Source organism: Zalophus californianus, chromosome 14 (assembly GCF_009762305.2).
Source record: "Zalophus californianus isolate mZalCal1 chromosome 14, mZalCal1.pri.v2, whole genome shotgun sequence".
NCBI lineage: Eukaryota > Metazoa > Chordata > Mammalia > Carnivora > Otariidae > Zalophus > Zalophus californianus.
In genome coordinates this window covers 86,215,524-86,234,025 of record NC_045608.1, presented here as the reverse complement: position 1 = coordinate 86,234,025, position 18,502 = coordinate 86,215,524, and the positions used below count along the sequence as shown (strand labels likewise).

Here is an 18,502-nt window from a genome sequence, read left to right as displayed (position 1 = left end):
AATGCCCAGCTAGTATTTAAAGATTAAGTTTGAGAAACAGATTCTGTAAACGTATCTGCAAACAGGTCTAAATCCAGGTCACAAAAGGTTCAATATCAAGGGATGGAAAATCAGAAAGTCATCAATATCTGGTGTGGTCATGACTGTACAGATTTCACCTTCGAGGTGAAATCTTTGTCTACCAAATGTTCATTTTCAGTAATTTTCTTTGGTTGTTAAAGGGTGAACACAGTGCTGGAGGGAAAGTTGTTTTCTAGTTTTGTCACACTGTGAAAGCCACTTAAAAAAAAAGTGACTCTGGATGTCACTTCACTAGAAACAGAAAAGTATTGATCACCAGTGCCATTGTCAACATTAATAGTCTATGATTCCACCAAGCCGCAGTTGCCCTAATAAAAATTATTTAAGATAGGATTAGGAAAACACTGGGAATGCATAATAAATTCTCAGTAATCTTCCACTTAATAAAGGGCCTTCTTTTATTTTATTTTGAAAATAGCAAGCCAAGGAATGAAAGAATAAGTGACATTTTAAAGGTTAGCAGACTACGATTGTCAGAATCCTGTTTAATTACATAGTTACAGTTCATCACATGATAATAAAAGTATAAGGAAATCATATAATATCATAATGAACAATATTAAATAACTCATGGGTAAAAACCATCAATTTAGATGTTCAAAATCTCAATCATGCAAAGTTGTGGTGTAAAGTAGTATTTTTGAACTGCTTTTTTTCAGTAATGGAGGATTTCTTAAATTACCATAAATTACCCTCCTTGTAGCCATATCAGTTGTAAATTTCTTAGAATTATGAGGAAGACATTAATAACAATTGATTAGGTGTATCTACTAAGGATTGAGATACAGAAACTATGAACTCAGAAGAAGGTAACTCTTACATTATGTATTTCATGTGTTTTTACCAAGGGGAAAAATCACACAGACAGATTTAAAAATAATTTAATTTCCTAATTTTATTATTGCCTCATTTTTATAATATTTTCTGTTCTGCCAGAAATTCACATTTAGGTTCCAGGGACAGCTATTCCTTTGCATTCCATTCCAAAACATGGCTCAACTAGTATTTAAGTACAGACGTCCCCAAACTATTATTTATCTGGAATAGATTGTGATGAAAAATAAGGTATGTCAAATCATATAATTTTCAGTAGAAGCAAATTTGTAATGGATATTTTATTTCTTAACAAGGGCCTAGCATCCAAAGTTATTTTTATCAAAATAATCATAAACATTATATTTAATCAATGACAAATGACATCTCTTTACAGAAGACTTCACAAAGTATATATAAATTAATTTAAAAGAATTTATAGAAAGCAAACATAGAACACGTCATTTAATATATTTTGAAGATTAGTAAGGATAAGGATTTTAAAAGATGGGATAATTCTGGGTGGACCTAGAAAAAAGATAACAAATATAGCACATACAGACAGAGTAGGTCAAAAGTAAAAAAAAAGTGTGTGTGTGTGTGTGTGTGTGTGTGTGTGTGTGTGTGTGTGTGGTGTTAGGGTTTGTGCAGAGAAGGTACAAGGGGGCTTCTGCAGGTCCTGGGAATTCTGTCATCTGCTGTAAAGATGATACTGGCTTTTATGCTCATCTATTGTCAGGGAGTAGATGGATTCGTTGTTGTAATTTATATACTGCCTGCTATTACCAAAGTAATATAGAGTGCCTTATAACTAGAAGGAATCTCTATTGTCTATTTTCGGTCTTCACAAAAATTTAGAGCTTCCTTTCCCCCACTGAACCCACTGATACATATATATATATGTATATATATATATACATATATATATATAAGAATAAGCACTGTTCTTTGAATTATGCAATAGATATGTAAATCTGAATTTGATTAGTCACATGATTTCATAATCACCTACACCATGCTAATTTTTGATTTATATATAATATTAAGATGCTACTGCCATTTTATTCTTCATTTTCCCTGCCTTTTAGCCCATCTGTCAAATAGTCAACAATATTGAAACACCATACAAACCCTCTTACATTGTTTTCTTTGAGAGAAAATCTGTAGTGACTTTTGAAAAAAAAACTGTCATTATCTCCACCCTCTTTTCCTGAACTTAGGCTTTTAAATTTCAGATTTCCAAAAAATAAGCAAGTCTTATGAGGCTGTGGATCACTTGAGTGAATTAGGGTAGCAATCAGATACCAATATGAACACCACTGCAGGGTCAGGGTTGATCTTGCTCCACTCAATGCATGATTCTCTGTCTACAAAAAGGGCTGATTTTAAGCTCTCTTTAAGTCTAAAATCATCCGAAAAGTAGAGAACAAATGGAGAAAGTGAATTGTATCAACAACTAAAACTAGCTCCAAATAACTATTAAAAAATTTAAATTTATTCATTCTTCTTAAAATTGGAATATGGAATATAGGGTAGTAGGCATAGAAGATGAGGTAAAATAAAAACTTATTAAACAATTATTAGAAGGAAATTGTAATATTTCTCTTACAAATGTACTTTTCCTCTCCTTTAAATGTTTACAAGATATTAAAATCTTAAACTGGGAAAGTGTATGAAAATCATGAGTAAAATGTGGTTTTCTTACTACTTGGTAATTTTAACTGATTTCTTATTTATCTAGGCTTCAGTTAATTTAAATAATTGTCTACTGAAGTGTATAAGAAACTTGATATGTTAAGCTAATTTATTGTAAAAAAAGGTCATTTCCCAATTTCAACTGAAAATGGAAGATTTTTGAAGTTCACATGAAATAAAATGTAAACCCGATGTTATTATCTAAGTGCATTGTGACAAACGGACAAACGCCATAAAGAATTAAGCCAAAATGCTACAGAGTGATAAAGGTCCCCAAAATATTAATCCCAATTACAATATGATGAATCAGTAGGAATACAAAACATATATACTTGTTTTTTTTTTTAGTTTGACTATCACTTTAGGATAAATAAGTTTGAATTGCCAATGAAGAACTGGGTGACAATGTAAGAGTAATAAAATTTATAACAATCATTCATGACCTACAAGTCCAGTGAATTGTCTCATAAAGCCTCTCTATTGACATAGTTAGTGATGAATCCAGGAAAGGTTAGGAACATCTGAAAAATCTGAGGAGACACTTAAACGTTATGCAAGGGCCCATTTATTTAGAGGCCATGTGGCATTTTTCAACTACCACTGTATCTAAATGGGAGACAAGATGGAGCCACGGAAGTAGTCCTGGCCCAGGAGCCTGGAACTGGGCAAAACTATTCCTGATTGTTTCTTTGCCTTCGAATAAATGACAACATTCATGGGTTTGGGTTTCCTCCTGAGTAGAACATAAGGTAGGACCTTTATTCTACATGATGGCTTCCAGAGCTAGCTGGCATCCTGCCCGTCTAGAATATGTGCCCAACATCTCAGGATACTTCCATGAGACTCTGTAAACTAGCTGCTGCCTCAACAAGTTGTAATAATTGTAGAAATGATACAACAAAGATTCACATTCTCGAGTAAGAAAGTAAGGATTTGTGGTAGTTTCAGGGAGAAAAAGGCGGGTTCATTTTGCAAATACATTCACAGAGAATGCACGCATGAAACTGTGGCTCTCTTCTGACATACTTAGCCCCCAGCCAGGGTCACGGATAATATACCTTCATTTCGAAACTCAAATGAAGTTGACCATACGAAAATGATCCTCATGTTACCAAAGAGACATTTTACCATGGGGATCTTGTTACACATCCTTTCATGTTCAATAATTTTCACTAAACCCAAGGAAGCATACTTATTGGTTATGTGTTGTCTTTATGTGGTCATTTCAAAACATGGCCCAACTGCTGTCTTCTTTTGATTGCATGGTCGGTACCAGATGACGCTGGTCAGGAAGGCCAAGTCTGTGATACGGAACTGCCGTTAGAATGTTAAGAAAGTAAGAGTCTTAGTGCTACTTTGGACATTTCATTGGAGTCTTTATAATTTTATCTAAATCGCTGCCCTCCTGAGTAGGTCCCATCCCTCTTCTCTGCCCCCTCCATGGAATATTGTTCTCCATACATTTCATAGGCTAGAAATTCATCTGTGTGGCACATCACCTAGCATTATAGTAATGGAAATAGAGTGGCCAATTTTTATCTATTTGGAGAAGGCCAAGGTTGAGGAATTGTAAAGTATGGTTAATGACTGATAAAGTAATTTGAAACTGCAAGATACTGATCGACATGATATGTTAATAGAATTGGAGAAAAGTGTGTCATCCTCACTTTGAGCAGTTTTTAGTACAATATTTGTTATAAGACATAATGTGTTAAAGGCCTAAAGCTCAAAAAAAAAAAAAAAAAGCCTAAAGCTCAGCCCCACTAAATGTATATTGCCCATTTATTGTGCTGTTATAATCATCAAAACTGGACTACGAATTTTTTTATAAGAATATAATTTGCTTAGCTTGTTTTCACTGTAGCATTAATGGTTGACTTGAGTAAGTGGCTCAAATAATCCCCTAAAGGGATTAGGGTACTCATGCTTTTTTACAAAGTTTTCTGAGATATTGGCCAAAGAACGAGGGGCAGACATCAGTTTTTATGATATGTTTTTAATATCTACTCTAAAGATACCACATGCAATAAATAAATTGACTGTAGAAACTGTTAACCGTGTAATGTTATTTATCAGTCCACTGTTTCTATATTGGACAGAAAGTATTAGTGGTAGAACGTTTTATAGGTGATAAATGATTTTCAAACATAATTGCCCAATGAAGACAGAAAAATTGTACAAGATACTAGGACTAGTACTTTAGTTACTACTTGGTGAAAAAAAGTGAGGTTTACTTTTAATAAATAGGTTTCACTTTATTTCACATGTTCCATCAAACAGCATCCTCCCTAGTATGTAAGTAAATATATATTTCTGATTTTATTAAGTTCATATTGTGGCAGTGGCCAGAACCTATTGATTCATAAATATCTGTAACCTGCATAAATAAATTAGTTCTGAGTGCCTATTACTCATTCAATGAATTAGTGAAAGATGTGTTTTCTTTCCCCCCCCACCAGTAATGATAAACTATTGGGTCAAGGTTATTTTATACTTTTCCACACTTTAAAGATAATGTCAGGTGTTGGTCATGGGTGCAACGATTAATATTTTCAGAAGAAAACTTGGGGATGTAAGAAATAACCTCTCCCCCCTCCCACCATGTCATCTATCTGTGAACTGTGTACACCCTCCAGGCTTTCTCTGCTCTCAGAAGAGCCTCCACTTACTCGGGTCAGGGCCCTTTACCACTGCTCTCTTCCAACCCAATACTGAAACTGTGACCATCTTCACTCACCTGCCTAAATCCAGCTGGAACCCCAACTGAGTCACTTTCAGAAGGAGCCAAAGGATGTTTTTGGTTCATAGCAACCCCAATGGCAGGAAAGATATAATATAATTTCTGAGGGAGAAAAATGACTTGCAGAATGTAGAGGCATCTTCAGTCCAAACCTATGAGCTCAAGTGAGCTGAATATGTGTCTACGTCCATTCTAATTGCTCCAATGAAATTAGTTTTATGAAGTTCCAGGAGAATAGTATGGTAACTTTTCCTTCATCTTTGGTTTTTGTAGAAGATTTATATGCTCGTCATTTTTATTACAATGCACATTGCCTTAATGTCAAGTATATTAGGCTAATGTAAATTCTCCTATCTGTTCGGTTAGCAATTTTAACTCAGCTACAATTACAAGTATAGATGGAGGAGTATGCTAGAATAAAGCTCCAAAAATGTACCATGGGAGACTTTATAGCATTATCCTCATTGGGATGAGATTGGGTTAAAGACTTGGGAAGGAAATTTCTCTCACATACTCTTTTAATGACATTATTTTCAGAATGAACTGGCCCAAGCTTAGCCTGATCTTTGGTATCGCCTCAGTTATGCTCACTGGTAGTGGTCACAAGCAAATGATGTTCTGGAAGCAATTTCATTCAGGTATTGTGTCTTCTACCAAACAGACACAAGAGCAGACTCATCTAATTAGCAGAACCTCCCCCCCCCCCCCCCGGCCCCGGACTCTCTCTCTGTGCTTCTCGCACATTAATGACGCTGAGACATGAACAGGACCCCTGAGGGGCTTTCCCCACAAGTCCCATGTAGGAACTGTGGTCTCTAAGCAACAGCTCGACTGAGTGAGTGGGTGAGAGCCTTGCTCTGAATGTGGCACCACTAGGAGCTGTGCTCAAATGGTCTCAGTGGGGAGTTGCTCTGGTGTGGTTTACAACGGCATTTCAGAAGCAAATGCCAATGTGCTAAGTGATTCAGAGGTGTATGACCCCGCAAGCTGGGATTTTAGGGAAGCTGTACCATCATCAGGAACCAGGCATCTGCTTTTCTGCTGTGTCAGCAAAATTCACAGCGCTGAGTTTGAATAATTTTCTTTTTATCCCTGAAAGCTTAAGATAATTATTTTTCACAGCCACATTAACTCTTATGATTAGCATCTTGATGGGGTTTTCATACTTATCTGAGAGATTCAGAGAGTCTAGGTAGTTGTTATAAGTGTACATTTATCTAGGAGGGACCCAGAACCATTTCTAGTCATTAGTAATTCTCTGAAATGAATTTGGAATCTGCATTCAAGCTATGGATAGAGATAAAAAAAAGAGTCTTATTACAGATCAGCAAAACAGATAACCCTTCAACAGACTAACTTTAATAGTTTAAAGAATTTTGCTATTAAGAAAAAAATTCAGGCTTTTCTCTTACATGATCTGGGTTCATTGTTCTTTAGATTCCCCTTGGAGTATTTATAAGCTGACCATCTTAGGCATGTGGCATCAGATAATTCAGGCAGAATGATTTTTATTTTTACTTGAGTAAACTTCAAAATTAAGGACAAAAATATCTTTGTTGACCTTAATTAAATTAGCCAAATTTTTTAGATCACGTGGAAGCCAACCACTCACTTCCCTTTAAACTTGGTAGTTTTGTCATGAATTTCAGATACGAAAAAAAATGATATTTGATCCGTTTTCTCTGATGATCCCAACCAACCCATGTCCATTAAAAAGAAAGTAAGCTTAGCAAATTCTGGTTACACACTAAATCACAAGCACCCAATGGCTTTTGAGAATGGCATCTATAAAATCTGAAATAATTAATATCTACAATCCTGTGCCCATTGTTCTCCCGACTGTAAAATAGCTGAGTTCTTTTTAGGTATATACATATACTTTTTATCTGTTTCTTGAAATACAGCCTCTCATTTAAAGTCTTTCTTTTATTTGAGGGTAAACGGAAGCAGTGCGTGATCACACCTAATCTTCCTCACGTAGCTCAGAGGGATGGTCAAAGAGAGAAACATCGTCAAGAAAGGAGTACTAACCAGAAAGACAGTGTGGTGACATGACACGTAGGACAGACAGCTGGACCAGTTCTCTTGCTTTCGTTTTCGAGTGTGTCCCTCCTTCTCACATACTCATTTATACTTGTCAGAGGAGCAGACTTGACTACATAAGTACTTTTGCTAATAAGAAGCCTTTTTTTTTACAGCACTATTTTAAAAATAGCTATTCAACATAACAATCTTAATGTTAATGCACCAAATTACAGTATTCAACAATGTAAGTGAGCATATCCTGTCACCCTCAGCACACATTTGATATATACTTGTTAGATATAAATGGATACAGCAATATCCATGTCTCTATTTGTCTACAGATGCGCGCACACGCACACACACACACACACACACACACACACACACACACACACAGCAGAGCTACAAGGCCCTGCTCAACAGTGTGTTCTAGATCTCGGGTTCTCTTAATTGTCACTGGGGCTTATTTATATGGAGAGTTATGATGCCATTTGTAGACCTTGCTGGATTTGTCCCCGTCAAAACTTTCCATGCCACATAGGTTGTGGTGGGTGACCTTATGTCTAAGGACAGACCCTGTCATCAGGCAGGAGGGCTGAGCCACGAGGACAGGGGTCAAGCCCACCACCCAGGCACAACCCAGCACGGGCAACTTCTCATGGTGCCCAGAACCAAAGAATTTCATTTAAATGACCTTTCATACGATTTGGATTCTATTTTTGTAAAACATAGATTCCCCCCCACCCCCAAAAAACTCAATAAATAAAGGACTTAGCCACAGAGTCAAGGAAGCAGAACTCCAGGTTTTAACCTTCTACTGGGATCGGGACTAGACCCGCCCCATTTCAATTTTGCCTGCAACTGGTCTTCCAGGAGGCTGAGGGTGCAGCAACCCCACCAGCAGGTCCAGACAGACTGTCTCTCTGGTCGGCAGTGGCTCTCTGACTGTCATTGAATGAGGCTGGAGCTGTAGCTGAATCCGTAACTGCTCGACCGGGACAGAGACGGCTGAGTCTCTTCGCTCTGCTCCGAGGCGTAGCTGGGAAATGTCTGTGCACGCGACATCTTCGAGGAACCAAACCCATGACCTGAGAGAAGGGAAGGAAGAAAAGGTGTACTAAGAAATAGATTCAGAAAGGCAAAGGGATATATTGGAAACAAAAGCAAAAAACCCACAAAAACCAAGCAAACAAGGCAGATGCCCACAAATCCTCAAAAGAGAGCTCCAGGTAAGTACCTAAGTGTGAAAATTGGAGAAATTTGGCACATTATTTCTCTTTGAGTTAATAATGAATTCAGGGCTCAATATTTTCCTCAAGCATGTCTTGTCAAAAATTCGGATGCCAGGCAGCTAGGTAAATTTTCTAGAGATCTCAAACTTCTAGTAGCCTCCAGCTATTGGAATACAAGCAGAAAAGATTTTCTGAAAAAAAGCTGTTTTTGATGGAGAGCCTGTGAGCTGCATTCTTTTCTTTTGTACTCACTTTCAGCATACAAAAGCAAATTACACACTTTCTTAAAACCTTTTTTTGAGCAGGCAAATTACACTGCACCCCAACCAGTAACCATCAATTAGCAGGAAAAGCTTTCGCAATTGTAGACTTCAAGGCCCTGATTTACCCTGTCGGTTTTGTGAGTAACTGAACCCACTTCGTGATATGATTAACCTAAACAGTGAATCTTTATGGTTAATAAAATGGCTGGAAGGTTTAATCTTCTAGATAATAGATTTAAGGAAAATTCTATCTATGCTTTTGGGAGTTCGGACGCATCCCTGAAATGAAGTATTTGTCTAATGCAAATGGAAACAGAAGTGACCACCGAGAAGCTTGTCAGCATGCTGACAACAGAGGGAGAAAAATGTCACTATTTCCAGGGGCCTTCCCATCCTGTTTCTTAACCATGAATTTATTCTTCATATTTGAGAATGAGCTTAGTGAGCAGAGAAGAAAACTAGATCCAGTGCGCTCCACCCTTCCAGGGAGTATATTTCACCCAAAGGGAAAGATGTTCCTAGTCTGATTGGTAATGTTTCTGGTCTCTACCAGGAGGAATGGGACACACGGTCCCCTCTCGCAGAAACGAGGAACATCTAGTCCTTTTCCTTAGGTGGCACAGTGGAGAGGTCATGCACCTAAAGCCAGTTTCATCATTAGGTGAGTCTGGTGACTTGGAAAACATCCCTGCTGTTTCAGAAGCTTGGGGTCCAGGGAGAAATGCAAATGAATTGGGTAATAAAAGGCTAATTAAACTGGTAGAACCTCTTAATGTTAAAAAATTGTGAGAGTGAAATCTTGCTTTCTACATAAAACGTCACTTTCACTGTGGCCTCATTCCCTTGTAGATTAAGTCTCCCCAGGAGCAGATCAGGGGAGAAGGGAGATGTGGGGCTTTCCTCTTTGCCTTGCCCTCTGGCTGCTCCTGGGGTTCTGCCAGCCCAGCCTCCTTTTGAGCGTCTGGACCTTTCTGCTCCCTGCTCTGCCTCTCCCAGGGCCGCCTAACCACCTTCCCTCTGTGGGTGGGAATGCCGCCCACTGTTGCCCGTCCTTCACACTTCCTTGCTGGTTCCATCCCTTCCCTCCCAGCACTTATAAATCGTCCTTTAAAGTCTCTTAACATCCCATCTGGTCGTGTCTTCTCTTTTCCTGTAGGACCCTGATGCTTCAAGGAGGAACACTGGATCTGGGAAGAGGCAGAAAAGGGGAGAAATTAGGGGGACCCAGGGTGAGGTCAGGGGTGGGACCTCGCAGCTAGAAGACCACATATGCGTGCTGCTTCTGCTACTTATAGGAGTAACCGACCTTGTGAGACTCACAAGCGTTCTCAGTTTCCTTAGCTGCAAATTCTGGATGACATGAATGGTGCTATATGACCCATTTGATTCCCAAACCAATGAGTTGTAATTGAATTCCAACAGGTTAAGTGCTACCACCATAGTGAACAGATAGGATGTCACCATGGACTCCAACAAGGTCACCTAGATGGGATGGTCGGGGAGGGCCTCCTGAAGAAGGTGGCATTTTCACAAGATATGTGACAAAGTTATGAGAGAATAATGTGATATGGAAAAAAAATCACTTGAATACTTTAATAATTTTGCCTCCTTATCTTACCATTGACTTCCTGGATGATAACTCACAGTCTTCACAAGTGGAGCTACTGGCCTTTATCAGCATAAACCAGCTGGAAATGCTAATATTAAGACAGTGTTCCTGGTCTCGGTTTTATCTTACTGAAAAAACAAGTGAGAAATATCCGAGGGGCGCCTGGGTGGCTCAGGCGTTAAGCATCTGCCTTTGGCTCAGGTCATGATCCCAGGGTCCTGGGATCGAGCCCCGCACCGGGCTCCCTGCTCGGCAGGAAGCCTGCTTCTCCCTCTCCCACCCCCCCTGCTTGTGCTTGCTCTCTCGCTGTCTCTCTCTCTGTCAAATAAGTAAATACAATAAAATTAAAAAAAAAAAAAAAGAAAAGAAATACCCGAAAGAGGGCAGTACCAGAGAACACCTTTAATTAGCTCGCTTTGCTTGTGGGCTAAAAGCGAAGGCTTGTAAGTTGTGGATTTGGAAGAGTCTGGCACATGCAGCTTTTTACCCTAGAATCTTGAGTGTGAAAATTCACTCACGCAGCTACTACTCGTCAAACATCAGCTAAAACAGCTCAGCACCGCACAGGGGAGGCACGAAATGGGAAGTGCAGCTCCTGCCTTTGCAAGTGGTCCACAGACTGCTTTGGGAATGGTGGCTGGTCAAGGAGACAAACAAGAAACACGAAAGAAGGGCGCACGCAGCCCATGCTTTCCAGGATCCGGGCAGGGCAACGATGGGGCCGAGAAGAGAGCTACAGACGTCCTGTCAACCACCGCAACTGCCCTCTGCCCCCAAGTATTTTGAGGACTGGGTGAACCACCACTTGGGAAGACGCCCGGAACTCGAGGTACCCAGTAGATGTTAGTTTTCTTCTTTCTGTCTCTGCCCAGTGGGTCCAGATTCTTTTCGGTGCACTCACTGTCTGTGCTTTCACCCCAGGGCAGCCTGCAGCCCCTTGCTGGGCCGGGTTTGGAACGTCATTCTCCTTCAAGGTCAACATTGCTTTCTTCATTTCCTCTCTGAACCACTTCTAGTCTAACTGGAAATTAAATTATGATTTTTTTTTTACTTCTACCATTTCTTTACAGACAATTAACAAATGATGCTATTTAATGTTTGTCACAAAAATAACATACCTCAATCAGAACTGTTACAGATGAGGGCTTAATAAGGACTGTTTGATTATGGCAACAATGAGTAGGAGAAAAAGAGAGAGAAATAATTAGCATTTTCTCAACATTTATTTGAATTATGCCCTTTGGCACTGTTGATGAAAACAAAACAGAAATCTACTTTGCGGCTTCAATTAAACACTTGCTAGCATACACTCTTCACACCACTAAACAAGAGACTCTATTTAAATGCTTCCTACACTTTCTCTCCAGATCATCCCCTAAAGACAAATGAGGTGAATAGGTGCCCTGGGAATGTGGGGAATTCTATAACTTAAAAGCGACGAATTTGCTAATGGCTACTGGTCTATCTTAAAAGTCTTTTTACATTTTTGTTTCTATTCCTGTGTATATTCATCTTTGTTTTAATAGAAAATAATATTTTCTACCCATATTTTCAGGGAATATTGACAAGCTGGGAAAAAGCCCCGTATTTCCCTGGCAGTCTGAAGTATACTCTGAAATGACACTTCATAACATCCCTCTTCTCCCCCCTCCGCATGGTATGTGCACAATCCCCAGACTGAAGAACACAGTTCCATCCCATAAAGAAGGAAATATATTGGATATTGAGACACTGAGAACATTTGCTTATTCTAACAAAATCACAGGACTCCTCCCAATTCCAGAAACATAAGTACCACAGGACAAGGAAGGCAAATTCACTCTAGCCATAAAAGGAAATCTTTCCTGCCGCACCCTAAAAGATGCAAACCAGTAAAGAGCTAGAAGGAACACAGACGCAGTGGAAAATGACAACCAAATCAGGATGTAGGACCAGAGAGTCACCTAGAAGAAAAAACCAGAATGACAGCACCTTACCAATATCCTCCCTTTCCCGAGGAATGAAGAAGTGCATTTTTCCCGTTCTGCTAGCTCCTGGTTTTCTGTGCTTACCAACGTGTACGTACTCTTTACATAAAATATAAAGGAAATGGTTGCTTTAGCCAGTCAGCAGGGTCCCAAAGCATAACACTCATGCTTATTAATTGGTAAGAAATAATGGATACTTGATTTGAATTTATGTGTTTTATTAGTTTGTTGGGATCTGGGAGAGAGGGAAGGGTGTTGTCTGTTTAAATAATAAAACATTTTTTTTAAAGGCAGAAAAAAACCCCAAGTAAAACAGTTGCTTCAGGAGGAATGGGGCAGACCAGAGGAAAGGCATCAAGAACCATCAGGCCTCGGTAGACACAGAGGAGGTGCCATCTTCCCTAACAAGGGGTTTCTAAGGGTGGGGAGGAAAGGGGTGACAGAGGGTAGCCAGGCCTGGACGCTGAAGGACAGACAGCAGGAATAGCTCGGGGGGAGCAGAACGGAGGTCGGTCCGAGCTCTCACAGCAGAGGACTGTGGGCCAGAAGATTTTCGTGGGCATCTAATACTTGGATGTTTACCTGGCAGGTGGCAGAAGTGGAAACCAGACTAGAGGTGGTAGTGGCCTGGAGCTGCCCTCAAGGATCGTAATGAGGACTTGCCACCTACAAGTTATGCTTGGAGACGCCAGGGACTCACTGCCCACATCTTTTCCGTCGCCATATTTCACTTTCACTCAATTCATTCTAATTACAGTTCAAACCGGACTATGTTTTAGTTTAATCTATGTGCTCACCTAGTAGGTGCTTCTCAAGTTCCAGTGGAGAGTCCAGGGTCCCAGTAGCTTCATGCCCCACCCCCTGCTTTTTTTTTTTTTAAAGATTTTATTCATTTATTTGAGAGAGAGAGAGAGAGAGAGAGCAGGAGTGGGTGGAGGGAAGGAGAGGCAGAGGCAGAGGAAGAGGGAGAAGGAGGCTCCCCGCGGAGCAGGGAGCCCGATGCAGGGCTCGATCCCAGGACCTGACCTGAGCCAAAGGCAGATGCGTCACCGACTGAGCCACCCAGGTATCCCCTTCACAAACCTTGAATAGATTTGCTGGGGGTATTGAGGCTCAGGTTCAGTACATTTGAATCAATGGGGGACTAAAGATCATGGGTTTCAACCCATAAAGAAAGTGATTTGCAAAAGCCACTGTCCATTGAACGCACATAATAACCACTGTCCATTGAGTGCATATTTCATGCAGATCCTATGCTAAGTACATTAGAAATATCATTTTTAAAAATCCTCATATCAATTCTATAACATGAAACTGCATATCCTTATTCTCCTGTGGGAAAAACCGAATTGAAGCCTACAGGCCTTTATGGACTTGCAAAGCTGACAAGTGGAAGGGCACAGAGGCAGATCCAGGTCTGGAGACTGAAGCCAAAGCCTTGCCAACATTTTGCTACATTTCCTCACAGAACACACACTCTCTCTCTTCTTTTGTATTTTGTTGTCTCTTTTAAATTTTTTTATTTGGACACATGGATTTTTCTGTTCTTATTATATTTTTATCTTTTACTTTTAAAAATTGAGGTACAATTGACAAATATAATTGTATACATTTCAAGGGTACAAGGTGACGATTTGATATACACGTACATTGTGGAATGATCAAGATAATTAACACATCCATCACCTTACAGACTTCATTCTTCGTTTGTGCGTGTGGTGGGAATGTTTAAGGTCTACTCTCGGCAACTGTCAAGGACACACACCGTATTATTAACTGTAGTCACCGAGCTGTACATTGGATTCTCAGAAGGTATTCTTCTGATAAGTGAAAATTTGTATCCTTGACTGACATCTCCCCATCTCCCCCTCCCTCCAGCCCGTGGCCACCACCACTCCACTCTTTGTTTCCTCACAGAACTTTCTAAACATCTGTTTAGTTGAGGATACAGCACAGCTTCAGAGAAGAAATACCGATTTTCACGACCCAGTCCCTAAAGACGTGATTGAAGTACCTCTAAAGTATGTTGTCGAACAACAAAAACGACTAAAGCTGCATCTTCATCAACTCAGGCTGCTGTAACAAAGTACCTCAGACTGGGGGGCTTAAACAGCAGAAATGTATGTTTTCACAGTTCTGCAGGCCGGAAGTCCTAGATCAAGGTGCCAGTGGGGTTGGTTTCCAGGGAGGATGCTCTCCTTGGTGCTTTCTCCTCAAGGCCTGACGTGGGCGCTTCTCTGTGCTTTATTTCCTGTGGTCTCTTCCTCCTCTCCCGAGGAAGCGAATTCCGTGGGATCAGGGGCCCACACTTATGACCTTACTGAACCTTAATTACCTCCTTAAAGGCCTTTTTCCAAATATAGTCACATTTGGGGTGAGGGCTCCAGTCTATAAATTTTGTGGGGACACAATTGAGTTCAGAGCGAACTGTAATTAGTAAAATGGATGAGGAGATATTAACTTAAGGGAGGTGATGCTTTTTCCTTTGCTGGGTATTATTATATCCTTAACCTTTTCTCGAGGAGGTATTTGTACTTGTTAGTAAAGTTATGTAATTTGGTTTAAGATTACATAAAATGATTAAATATCACATGTAATTTCGCACCCTTCACATTGCCAAAAAAAAAGAAATTAAAAGTTTAATGGTTGATTTATGCCATTAAGTTTCTGAAATAAACTGTCAATTTACATTGCACTCATTTACACTCCCACATAAAGGGTAGAAAAGTATTTTCTTAACGTTAGATAGATCTGGATATTTTTAGACTTTTCCTTTTTTTCAAGTTGAAGGATGTTTCCACGTTGAAAATTTGCACCTTGTTGTTTAATTTCCTTTTGCTACACGAAGTATTTAATTTTTTTGAAGCCAAATCTGTCTTTGTGCTTTCTGAGTTTTGTGTCTTGGTAATAATTCCTCCTTGTCACAGGATTATTAAAATATTTTCTTATAAGTTGTTTTATATATATTTTCATGAATTTCTTATGCTGTCTTCAGCTCTTTGATTTATTGGAAATCTCTCTTCATTCATGTCCTTAGTTAAGGATGCTTGTATTGTGTGATGATTCATAGTGTTGGTCTTGAAGGAACACTGCTCGGGTTTGGGTCTCAGCTCCACCCGGTGACAACTGGAAAGATCTCACCGCTCTGTCTTGTTGATTCCTCAAGTCTATAATGGGAATCATAATAGCTTCTATGAATAGAATCATGTTTTATTACTATTTTTTATTTATTTGTAAAGATTTTACTTATTTATTAATTGACAGACACACAGAGAGAGAGAGAGAGAGAGAGAGAGAGAGAGACCACAAGTAGGCAGAGCGGCAAGCAGAGGAAGAAGGAGAACCAGACTCCCCAAAGAGCAGGGAGCCCGATGCGGGGCTTGATCCCAAGACCCTGGGATCATGATCTGAGCGGAAGGCAGATGCTTAACCTACTGAGCCACCCAGGCACCCCTAGAATCATGTTTTAGATTAGTTAGTAGTAATAACTTAGTGTAAGAGTGTATGACATTGGCAGTTGCGTATTCCTCTAAGAACAGAGGTACTATATTACAGCACACACGTGTGCACGTGCATGCGCATGCGCACGCACACGAGGTCCCCTCAGCTCATTTCCTCTTCATAGCAACTTGCTGCGGAGGTAGAAATAAAGTGGTTGCAATAGTGCCTGGTATTGATCCTCTGTCACCTGTTCTGTCTTCTGGAATTTTCGGGAACTTCTCTTTGTTCCTACTGTTCTGAGCTTCATGATGATGAGTCTGGGTGTGAGTCTTTTTTTCAGACTTTATGAGCTTTTTAAATCAAGGATCCGTGGTTTCTCATTTTCTGGGAAATATTTCTGAGTTATTATTATAATTCTTTGTTAATTATTTCCTTTCCACCATCTTCTTCGTGTGCACTCTCTCTCCCACCACGTGCTCGTTTCCCAAATCATCTCTATTTAATAATGTTCAGGTGCTGGACAGATCTTGTAATTCTCCAGTCTGCTCTATTTTCACATTTTTTTGTTGCTTTACCTTCTGGAGATTTGAGATCTGCTTAACCTCATCTTCCAAGTTTACCAAGTAATAAAATATTCTACTATGCTAATTTTAATTTGCAAAAGCTTTTTTACTGCTTTTCCTTTCCGTCCTTTATTCTCCTTTTAAAAATATACATTTGTGCATTTATTGTTCTTAATAATGGCACTCTCAGCCCCAAAACTGTGGGTCTTTTTGGCTTACCTCATAAGTGGACATTTAAATATTTTTTATTCAAATCTTTTAAAAGTCAGAAATTTTTGAATGGGAAAAATGCATATTATTTAATGTTATGTAGTACCCAGCCTACTGGTGGGTTATCGACAACATTCTAACACTGAAAAAATCAGACATAATATAGTTTATAATACTTTAATTTGCCTTAAAGATGGTTTGATTTGATTCATACAGAATTACATTTTTAATACCTATTTCTAGAATTAAAATAGCCTTAGATCTATTATTCTGGTTGATGTAGCATCCATTTTTTCCTGTTGCTTACATTTAATTTCTCTTGTATTCTACTTACCTACTGGAATATTGATTTTCTACAACTGTAGCCTCTTGGGAAAACTTAGCTGAACTTTTCACTGTTAGCAGAATTCATCTGAGTTGTGGAGTTTAGAAGTATTCTATGGCAGCCAGTAAAATGGTAAATATTAAAGTATAATAATCTAAGTTGAAACATAATATGAGGGGTAGAGAATACTTGGAATGAAACTTCATTAATGTTGATCAACAACATTTCATTGCTATTTTTATAGGTTCAGTTATAATGTTTTACATATAATGTTAATAAAAATCATACATAGCTATATCTTTGTTTGCATTTTGAACATTTTATTTGTTGAGAGTTTAAGAAATCAAGGAACTATTTAAGATCATGAAGTAGAGTACTCCAGGTCAAGTAGAAATCTCCAGAACTATAATTTCATGAATTTTAACAAATTTACTGAAAAGCCACATTAATCTACAATCAATAACAAGAATACATATCAGCTGACTATCCCTCAGATGATGTCTTAAGGAGAAAATGGAAAATTTTATTTGCTCTAATTCTTTTCTAAAAAATTTAAACTAATTGAAAGAAACACTTTTGCATGACAGTAAGACTTCCCTACACAATATATACTTAGAGATTTGAGTTACAACAGAAATTTTACAGAGAAACATCCTGAAAATCATGTAAGTTTACCTAGGAGGAAGTTTGCAACATGCTTAGACTAAATCTGAGGAATGTTAACGAAATTGTTTAAACTTTACTATCAGGTTTTCATATAATGTAGCATAGTTTTATTCTGCTATAGATACAAGGTTAAACTTGCATTTGCTCTGAGGACTCTGAAATGAGTTTGAAGATATGTGTCAAGAAATGTGCTTAGCACTTGACAAAGATTCGATTTTAATTTATTTTTTAAAGTTTTTACTTAAATTCCAGTTAGCATACAATGTAATATTAGTTTCAGGTGTACAATATAGTGATTTAACACTTCCACACAACATCACAAGTGCACTCCTTAACCCCACCCCCTATTTAACTTGTGCCACCGCCCACCTTCCTTCTGGTTAACTACTGGTTTGTTCTATACAGTTAAGAATCTGTTTCTTGGTTTGCCACTCTCTTTTCTCCCCCTTTGCTCATTCGTTTTGTTTCTTAAATTTCACATATGAGTGAAATCCTATGGTATCTGTCTTTCTCTGACTGACATTTTTTGCTTAGTATCATACTCTCTAGCTCCATCCATGTCATTGCAAATGGCGAGATTTCATCCTTTTTTATGGCTGAGTAATATTCCATGGTGTGTGTGTGTGTGTGTGTGTGTGTGTGTGTGTGTGTGTGTGTACATACACTATATATATCGCATCTTCTTTATTTATCAATTGATGGACACTTGGGTTGTTTGGGCTGTTTCCATAATTTGGCTATTGTAGATAATGCTGCTATAAACATCAGGGTACACATATTCCTTTGAATTAGTATTTTTACATTCTTTGGGTAAATACCTAGTAGTGCAATTGCTGGATTGTGGAGTAGTTCTATTTTTTAACTTTTTGAGG

At 38.8% G+C, this 18,502-nt stretch overlaps 1 protein-coding gene across 1 annotated transcript in view; it reads right to left on the bottom strand.

Annotated features, from left to right (window-relative positions):
- Positions 1-464: 464 nt before the first annotated feature.
- The window catches only part of DOK6 (docking protein 6), a 368,498-nt gene continuing 350,460 nt past the window's right edge, over positions 465-18,502 (bottom strand). The window contains exon 8 of the mRNA XM_027577113.2: positions 465-8,442. Within this exon, the coding sequence (XP_027432914.1) occupies positions 8,303-8,442 (140 nt within the window). The 3' untranslated portion in view covers positions 465-8,302. The remainder of the gene's footprint in view (positions 8,443-18,502) is intronic.